The following is a 9,306-nucleotide window of genomic DNA, read 5'->3' as shown; positions in this document are numbered from 1 at the left end:
TCAGGACTCATGGCAGAGAGGGCATAATATGGAGACCAATGTGATGGTCTGAGGTTCTAAAAACGGGAGAAGACAACCCCCCTCCCCATCCCTCCACCCCACGAGCCATCCAGAATGCTAATTCCTGTATTTTGAATGATCCTGTCCTCTCCATACCCAGACTCCAGGAGGGCAGTTACTATATAGCATTTAGCAGTAAGTAGCAGTTAGCCAAAACGGCATGAGCCACATGGCCCTTCTTCATTGCTAGAAACTTGACCAAGGGAATTCTGACCACTGCTCTTCCTCTCAAGAGCCCCTGCACAAAGTGCAGGTACTTGTCTCTTTTAACTCTGTATATTATATCCAATATTCCTGATACAATCCTACTTCTGTTGAAATCCATAATCCATACGACCCTATTCAATGGGAGCAGAAGTAGGCAGGCTGCTTAGGATGGCTGTAAATATGTCATTTCAAATGAATGCCATATATTGAAGGAATTGCAAACTGTGTAATTAGTCTAAGGAATTGATGGGGGTCAGTGTTATGTCACTGATTCCTATTAGTTGAGGCTTTAGTATTTAAAATTTCAACTGCCATGTGTCAGAAAGATTATGCCCTGGCTATATGGTGAGTGGAGATTCCATCTATGGGAACAATATGCCGCGAAGCATCTTTATAAATGAATGGGCCAATGGGAAAAGGACAACGATACTAACCAACAGGGAAGGATTTGTATCCTTAGTAGCGGACAACGATTGCCTGATTATCAGAGGTGCTGAGCTCAGGAGCATCCACTGAAGTTCAGGACGCCGCCAGGGCTCAGCACTTCTACAAATCAGGCCCTGAATAGCTTTTCAGATCCCCTGCCTGTGGCTGTGCGCCAGGGCCGGCTCCAGGCACCAGCTTGTCAAGCAGGTGCTTGGGGCGGCCACTCCGGAGAGGGGCGGCACGTCCAGCTGTTCGGCGGCAATTCGGCAGACGGTCCCTCACTCCCACTCGGAGCGAAGGACCTCCCGCCGAATTGCCGCTGCAGATCGCGAACGCGGTTTTTTTTTTTTTTTTTTTTTTGGCTGCTTGGGGCGGCCAAAACCCTGGAGCCGGCCCTGCTGTGCACACAACAGGATGCTGCATGCATGTAGCAGCATGAAGAACCTTCCTGCTGCACCACTGAAGGTGGGTGACAGCAGTGAAGCTGGGGCTGGCCCTTAGATTTTAAGCTGTTTGAGGCAGGGATGATCCTGGTAAAGACCTATAGACACAGCTGTTGATACAAAAATGGATAATCATTTGTTTATGATTCTTAATAATCTTGTAGTTCTTGGTTGATTTCTACACCTGGGCTTGCCGTGGAACATACGAACCATACTGTGAGTCACACGTCAGCACAGCGATATAGCATGCCAGGGCCTGATCCTGAAAGATTCCATTGACGAATGGTGGTTCATCTCTAGGCATGATGGGGCCTCTGTTAAGCAAGTTTGGGTTACGATGGCATTCGGGGCCCAGTGCAAAGTCCATCTGGCATCTTTTCAGTCAGAGGTTTCCTGTAGCTGATACCCAGCCCTGAAAGGAGCAGAGCACCTTTGCTTCCTGTTGAGGGGGGCTCAACACCCGTCCTCATGGAGTGAGGAACACTTTTGGGTGATGGATGGTGGTAACAACTGTTGGTGTGGATTAGTCCTTTAGTGCTGCTAGTGGACAGACTAGGGAAGCATGTGTGTCTGTTTTGCTTCTCAATTTGGTAGACAGTCCAGATAATATGGTGACAGGGGCCAAGCAAGTCTCTAAATAAATCCATCAATAGATAAAACAACTATTACCATTTAGAAACAATGCTCTAGATATTTGAAAGTAATGATGCTGGCACCAAATGGCTTAATTGACTGACGGAGGTGATAGTCGGGGCCTGTGGTGTAGCAGAGATCATGGGAAAGATTTTCCTTGACTCTAAATAACTCAGCAACAGAAGTTGTGTTAGGGCTTTACAACTTGAGACCCTGCACCACACACCTAAGCTGCTAGCTAGAGGAGAATCAGCCCTGATTCGTCAGCCACATTACCATCAGGCTGCAGTAGAGACTGAGTTCCTAAATGGCTTTTTTTCTGCTCCATGCTTAGAAACTTCTCCATCCGCCGGCTTTATGGATCATCTACAGAGGTCACCAAGAGCAATGAAACCTGGGCGTGGAGGGTGTGTATGTATCAGGAAGGCAGATGTTAGAGTTCAAATGTCCTGGGTCCACAAAAGCACAGAGACCTGTTCATATGTAGAGAGGCAAGCTGGTTGAGCCCCTCGTGTGTTGCTTTCCACAGGAACTTGGAAAATCTGGATCTGGTTCATAGTGTTACTGAGTGGGGCTTTGGAACCAGACCATGCAATCTTTCAGGAAGTGGATCTCAAGGACAATCCTTTCTGTTCATTAACATGTGTAGGTCTCTATAGTAATGAGGAGGTCTCCTTGCTCCTGTGAAACTCTTTGCTGGGAACTGCAGATCTGCCTTGGCTTCTCAGCCTCAGGGTCACCAAGCTGGAATGCAACATTCCCTTTTCGATGTGAGGTTAAGAATCCTGCATTCCCTAGGAGATACGTGTTCTTTCCTTTTATTCCTTCCAGGCCTGCAAGGGCTCAGGCAGGCTTGCTGTCCCATCTGAAACCCATAATTATGTGAGGATTCATGATCCCTCGCAAGAGAAAAGAGTAGAAATAGTAAGTGAAATATGTGGGTAGGTGACAGTTAAGATCAACGTTACACTTGAATAGTTACATGGGTAGTCCTTTCCTCAGCGTCAAACCACCCTCACAGAAACCATTACTGGGCATTTGTGAACTGGAAAGGCTGCTTGTTACAATGGCGGTGAGTGGGAACCAGTGTGCCTCTGTTACCCAATAACTTACCTGGCAAACGATAACTTTCCTTTTCTTTGTCTTGTTTGTCCAGGCCAAATATTTCAAGGCATAAACTCCAGTCAGGGTAAATGACACAGAACAAGGCCTCCACACAACTTCTCCCACTTTACGCTGTATCAGGGGAGAAGGTGAACTTTCATTCTTACAGGGCATAAGAATAGAGGGCATTTTTCAAACCTATGTAGAAATCTTGTGCCAATCCCTCCACACACTACTTAAGATCTACTGTACAATATAGGGCTAGAGGGTTTAAGTGGTGAGCTTCTGTGGATCTCCTGTACTGAATCTCACCCGTATTCTATATATACTATTAAACTATATCTATTAATTAATACATAACCCCATCCACGTGACCCAGGAGTAAAGATCAGTGGTTTGTCAACAGAACCTCCAAGAGGAATACCTTTATATTACATACTCACATATTCAGCTTAAGAAATAAAATAAGGACAAATCATATTGATGAGCTCTCCAAATTCCAGCTCAGAGTTGACAGGAGCCGATGAAATATACATGTTTACTTTTAATGTTTTATTTAGTATAATGCCCTGGATAGAAATTAACTTTCTTTGCTTCTATTTCACGTTGCTCCACTTGCCTTGAAATGGGAACTGCAAGCTCTTTGATAAACAGATCATCTAATTCACTCTAACATGGTGTCTGTAATTACCTATGATTCCTTAGTGAATTCTAACAGATATTCCCTCCCCCTCCTACCCCTTTACACTGTGACTGAATCCTGTGCTGCAAAAAGCTATGCACCATGGGCCTGATCCAAAGCTCACTGAAGCCAATAGGAGTCTTTCCATTGACTTCAATGACCTTTGGATCAGATCCCAATCTTGTTTTGCACACAGACGCTGATGGGTCATGCAGTGAAGTGCAAGCCTACAAAGGTGCCGTCACTGCTAAGAATTATATAGGTCAACAAGAGTAAAATGTATCAATGGCACATTAACAGAAATGTTACTTTTTATGTTTTCTAGTTCTTTCTTGTTCTAAGCTTGGACAACTTTAGGATTTATCCTTGTCTCTTCTTTCAAGTGATAAAGGGACGTTGTTATGGCAAGAAACGTGCCCTTGTGATCATTGACATTCTGCACGCCTACGGGATGTGTAGCAGGGGGTGCAAGATCTTTAAAAATAAGAGCTTAAAGTCAAGCTCCTAAATGCAGATTAGTCACCTAAATAAGTCACCTAATTTTCTCAAGCGATGATTATCCAGCAGCTCCCCCTGGTTTCAATTCAGAGCCTCGTAGGTGCAGTGTTATATCTTACATTGTAACTGCAGTCAGAGGGTAGGTTCCAGATGGATGTTCTATCAATCCAAACTATAGTACATACATTGTCCCTAAGGAGTTAAATAAGGAAGTGCTGTATTGTGTTTCTTTTATACTGGCAAGACCTAGAGGTGACAATAAAATGGAGCGTGTTGATGTTTTAACTATTCAGAATTTACATGAGGACCCCCAGGATGCTGCTTTCGAGCAGGCTGAGGGTGCAAAACCACTTGTAAACATGTGCAGAACTGGCTCTTCCTATAAATACAGACGCTCAGGCAACCACCCTTGAAATTTACAATATATCATATTTTGCAATGTTATTTATTCACAGTTTTTAGCTGTTTAGTACAATGAACCAGACATGCTGAAAAGATGGGATTTCCAAGTCCACTTGTATAGGAAGTACAGTAGAAAAGGCACATGATTATTCATCATAGGAGTTGTGCACCAGTCAATAACTTAAAGCTAAAAAGCTATCCATCAGAGGATTCTTTTTAATGAGGCAGTAGAGGGAACTCCCCTTTGAACTCATCACAGACACAGCTGTCTTTTAATTCCTCTGGGAGAGCTGGAATGAGCCCACTTCTCTGTTCTGTTTGACCATCCCAGGATTTCCAGGGCATCCATTGATCTGAGGGAGAGTCAGGCAGGATGCTTATCTGCCTGTTTGTTAACCAGTGCCTAACAGTCCATGGCCCTGGGTAGTCAACTCCTTTTCATAGTAGTCTGCTTTAACACAAATGCCTTGAAGGGTATCGCACACCGAGCAATGGACGATGGCAGAGGTGATAGCTTCTCAACCCCAGTAGTCAATGTCGACCATGTTTTATCCAGTTTCTAATCATCCATTTTTGCCCCGAGCACCTTTGTACCACAAGTCTGAGCCCAAAATTGGCATCCTTTGACATTTCCACTTCTAGACACCGTCCAGTGTTTCTGCTGATGATTGGACCATTCTGAATTGAAGAAAGAAAAACATTAGCACTGAGGATTTGTCCCACGCTACCCCATGGCTGCTTTTTGCGTTACAGTCTTTCCATTATTCAGGTATTTGAGTGAGGAATGAGCCTGCATTTGCGGTTGGTTGCTGACAGAGTTGTGCTTGGCAGTGTGGCTAGAACAGAGATTTCTAAAGCAGAACAACTTAGCTGTGCTAAGGCTCCTTGGGATGAATCTCTGCTAAGAAAGGTGGGATGGGACTGTCTGTAAATATGCAGCGTGATCACTTTCTACTGGGAAATGTTTAGAGCCCAGTAAGTGGATTCATACAAGGCAAATCCTGCTCTGCCTGAAGTCTCCGGGAATAGGTTTGGGTCCACACACGGGCCTGGTGTGATGACACAGGTGCATATGGCAGCTGTAACCAGGTGGAGGCAGTGCAGGAGTCACAAAAGTCTATCCCCTGCTATTTCAAAAGCCTCTCTGACAGCTAGCCACACGTTCCCTTTGTAGATCAGTTCAGAGAAGCTGAAGACATCCTTAACTGAGCTCTGATGCCTTCACGGGGACATTGTAACTTTGAGAATCTTACGCAAAATGATTTTTTCTCCCTGTCAATCCGTCAGCACAAAACAAAGATGTCATAAAAGCTGGGGAGGCAGTGGGGTCTAGTGGATATGGCACTGGAGTAACAGTCAGGATGCTTGGATTCTATTCCCAACTCTGCGGCAAAGTGGCTGCATGACCTTGGGCAAACCGCTTCACCCACCTGGGCATGTACTTCTATTTTAATGAGATAGTTGGAGTATAGCTAGCGTGGGTCCTTCTATGCAAGCTGCCATTCCCACCCCCGGCTGCAATGTAAATGTATCCTCAGTGGAGGGGTAAGTGGAAGGGTTAAGTCTCATTTGTAGCTTGAGGTGTGTGTGTGGGTGTGTGTGGGTGTGTGTGTGTGTGTGTGTGTGTGTGTGTGTGTGAAAAAGAGTTGACGCAACCTCAATATCTTCCCACCTGGTCTGGTGTCTTGTCTTGTGAGCTCTGAGCTCTCTCCCTTTTCCTGAATGTTCCGAGGAACCTGCGGTTGGAGATATACAATCTGTGCAAATACTGTGCTTTGCTTTTGATTAGCAGCAAACAACTGCATGGATTCCCTATTACCTAGAGCAGGCGCTCCTGTCTAATTCATAGGACCACAAACATCTTTGAAAGCTCTCTTCCGTACCTGTGTAAAATCCCAGAGTCTTTGTGCTGGTCTCAAGACATCTTCACATTTCTTCAGAGTTGGGGTCCTGCCTTTCCCATCATCAATGAGACATTTGGAGTCAGGCAGAAAGGCCGTGGAGCCCAGAGGCCCTAACTGCAGGAGACCTTCAGAACTATAGCGGACAAGCTGGAGAAAAGAAGGAAGAGAAAGACAACCCATGGTTTAAGCCATATCAGCACCACTAGAGACTTCCAGTGCCAAAGGCTGGAAAATTATGCTCACCCACCACATTTTCAACTGTGGTTGCTTGTTTTGGGTGCCCTCCTTTGGACAACTAGGGCCTGAGTTAAGGTGTGCCAACTTCAGAGGGAGTTGAGGCTGGACTAACTTACACCAGGGGATGGTTAGAATATAGGGAGCACACAAATGGCTTAAAGCCACCCTGGCCCCACCATCCATTTCTGACCCAAGCGCAGGAATGGAACAAATGAGAACAGGGCCCAGTAGCTCCTTTGTGTTATCCCTTGTGGTTGGAGTGCTCTATTCCAGCACATACTTTTTATGCAGAGAGGGAGTAAAACATATATTACCAGCATGGCATTGCTCATAAGACATATAGTTCTTCCTCCTTCTCCCCACCCTCCCAAAAGAAAAAAAAACAATGTTGCAAAAGGGCAATCAAGAAAATGAAGTAATCAATATGTAAATCATAACCACTCTCGAATCCACTCAGTGGGAATTGATTTAACAAGGACACAATGGCAATTTGCCACGCAGTTTGTTCTTAAGAGCTCTGTCAGAGCCTATTGATAGCAACCACTCTAATTAGTTTTTGTAAATAAACATTATGGGAAAAAATCCATCAGCTCAACTTGTATATCAGGTATCCAAAAATAAGAGGAGGAAAACAGTCAATTAATGAAGGAAATAGCAGATCTGCTAACGTATGCTTCAGGTCTGGACAACAATGAGCTAGACTTGGTTGAAGTTTAGTGGTGTGGTAAATGCTATTGGCTATAATTAAAGGGTTTAGTAAATGACATCTCTTATTTTTGAGCTTTTTTTAATAAAGAAAAAAGTTTAAGCAGGCTGCATGCAAACACTAATGGCTTAACACACACAACACGATACACTTGTTAATATTTCCTGTAGGAGTATAATGACCTTCAGAATTTACCGTTTCTTATACATATGTGTGTGTGTGTGTGTGTGTATAAAATGACTATTTCACTTGTTTGAAGCCATTGTCCATAAAAGGGCCCAGTCCAGGACAAATAATGTGCAGCACGAGATGTGAAAAATGGATCTTTTGGAGCTGTCAGTATGTGGAAACGAGGATTCATTTTATTACATTAGGGCCTGGTTCAGAGGCGTAGCGAGCGCCCTCCGTACCCTCCGACCGGAGGGGGCCCCGCAAGGAAGGGGGCCCCTAAAAGTGGCAAAATAAATACCGCATTCCAGTTTCTGCATTGTAAGGGGCCCCGCCCGGACATATGTTCGGAGGGGGCCACCGTTCGGAGGGGGCCATGTTCTTTGTTGCTACGGCCCTGGCCTGGTTGGGGGAAAATATTAAAAAATCAAGAGGAGGGCCATTGCTGCTCATGACTAAGGGTTGCTTGTACATCATGCAGTACCAACATATCCATGATGGTGGTAGGTTCTCATTGCATATCATAAACTGAATATGATAATAATTAATAGTACTTTCCACATAGTTATAAAACAGCCTTTCATCAGAAGACTCCAAAGCACTTTTTAAACATCTTAAATTTCATAACAACCTCCCTCCCGCCCACTCAGGTGGAGAAATGTTTTGTCCATTTTACAACCAGATAAATTGAGCCACAGAGAGGTTAAGTGATTTGCCTTTCTTGAAATGGGGAAGTATTTTTAGTGTCCTTTTATAGACTGGTCAGGTAACATGTTCACGATCACGAGTCACAGAGGTCAGGAACGTCTTCAAGATTACACAGCAAGTCGAAGTGAGCCAGGAATAGAACCCAGGAGTCCTAACTCCCAGTCCCTCTTTCCTAACCACTATCAAATGCTCTTTCTCCTCTATAAACTGTTTTGAATTTTTTAGTTAAATAGTAAGAGCATATTCTGCCCTTCTCAGTTACATCAATGGGATTCTGGGATAAATTTGTTGTGTCAAATTCCGATCAATTGCTTGTTTAAATCTGGGGTAACTCCACTGATGCCTCGATTTACATGTAAATGAGATCAAATGTTGGTCCCCGGGCTCTCGATTTAACCATGAGCAGAATTCAGCTCTAAGGATATAGCTAACGGGTGGCTCACATTTAGTATGAGGCAGAGAGCTGCAGAGCAAAATCTTCAGCCATTGGAGAAATGCAATTATCACCCAGAAATTCACTGCCTGTCTGGTCTTATTGCTGTTATGAGACTGAAAATACTTAAAAAGGAATGGAAGGAAGGTCGTGAACCCTTGGCATTAACTGGATATTACTGACCAGGGCAAGTGATGATATCATTAAGGGCCAATCAAAAAGCTCTAATTAAAACTTAGCTTTCTAAAGATATTTCCTCATTCTTATTAGCCTCAGCAAGCACATACTGTGAATAATCATATCTTCCCAGTGGCAAAAGAGCTTTGTCTGTTCACTTTTAGACCAGAGGCCCTTTGACAGAGCATGTGTTCAATGTTACCACCTGCCACTTTTGTTCAGTGCAATCATGTGGAGCAAGGAGTTAGGCTGCAGACTGCATCAGAGAAAGCAGTAGAATAACCCCATGAGGATTTCTCTTGTGGATGAGTAAATGACATCAGTCAGTGCACTGTCTGTACATGGTAAATCAAGGTATATAAGACACCTTTTCTTGCCTTTTTGGGGAAGTGTTTAAAGCAGGCAAACTAGTTCAACGTCTGAATGGTCTGTCAGCTCACACAAGTGAACTTCTTTTCCTTCCATACAAGGGTAAAATCTGTTGGGTTTTCCAAAGTTCTGCATATTTCACACTTCCA

General features: G+C 44.1%; 1 protein-coding gene across 1 annotated transcript in view; it reads right to left on the bottom strand.

Moving 5' to 3' along the window:
• Positions 1 to 4,986: 4,986 nt before the first annotated feature.
• GALNT9 (polypeptide N-acetylgalactosaminyltransferase 9) overlaps positions 4,987 to 9,306 on the bottom strand; it is a 219,979-nt gene continuing 215,659 nt past the window's right edge. The window contains exons 10-11 of the mRNA XM_065417861.1: positions 6,339 to 6,506; positions 4,987 to 5,133 (exon numbers count right to left, since the gene is read on the bottom strand). Of these exons, the coding sequence (XP_065273933.1) occupies positions 4,987 to 5,133; positions 6,339 to 6,506 (315 nt within the window). The remainder of the gene's footprint in view (positions 5,134 to 6,338; positions 6,507 to 9,306) is intronic.

The sequence above is a fragment of the Emys orbicularis genome, chromosome 16 (genome assembly GCF_028017835.1).
Source record: "Emys orbicularis isolate rEmyOrb1 chromosome 16, rEmyOrb1.hap1, whole genome shotgun sequence".
NCBI classification, from domain to species: Eukaryota; Metazoa; Chordata; order Testudines; family Emydidae; genus Emys; species Emys orbicularis.
This window is presented reverse-complemented; position numbering and strand designations above follow the sequence as displayed.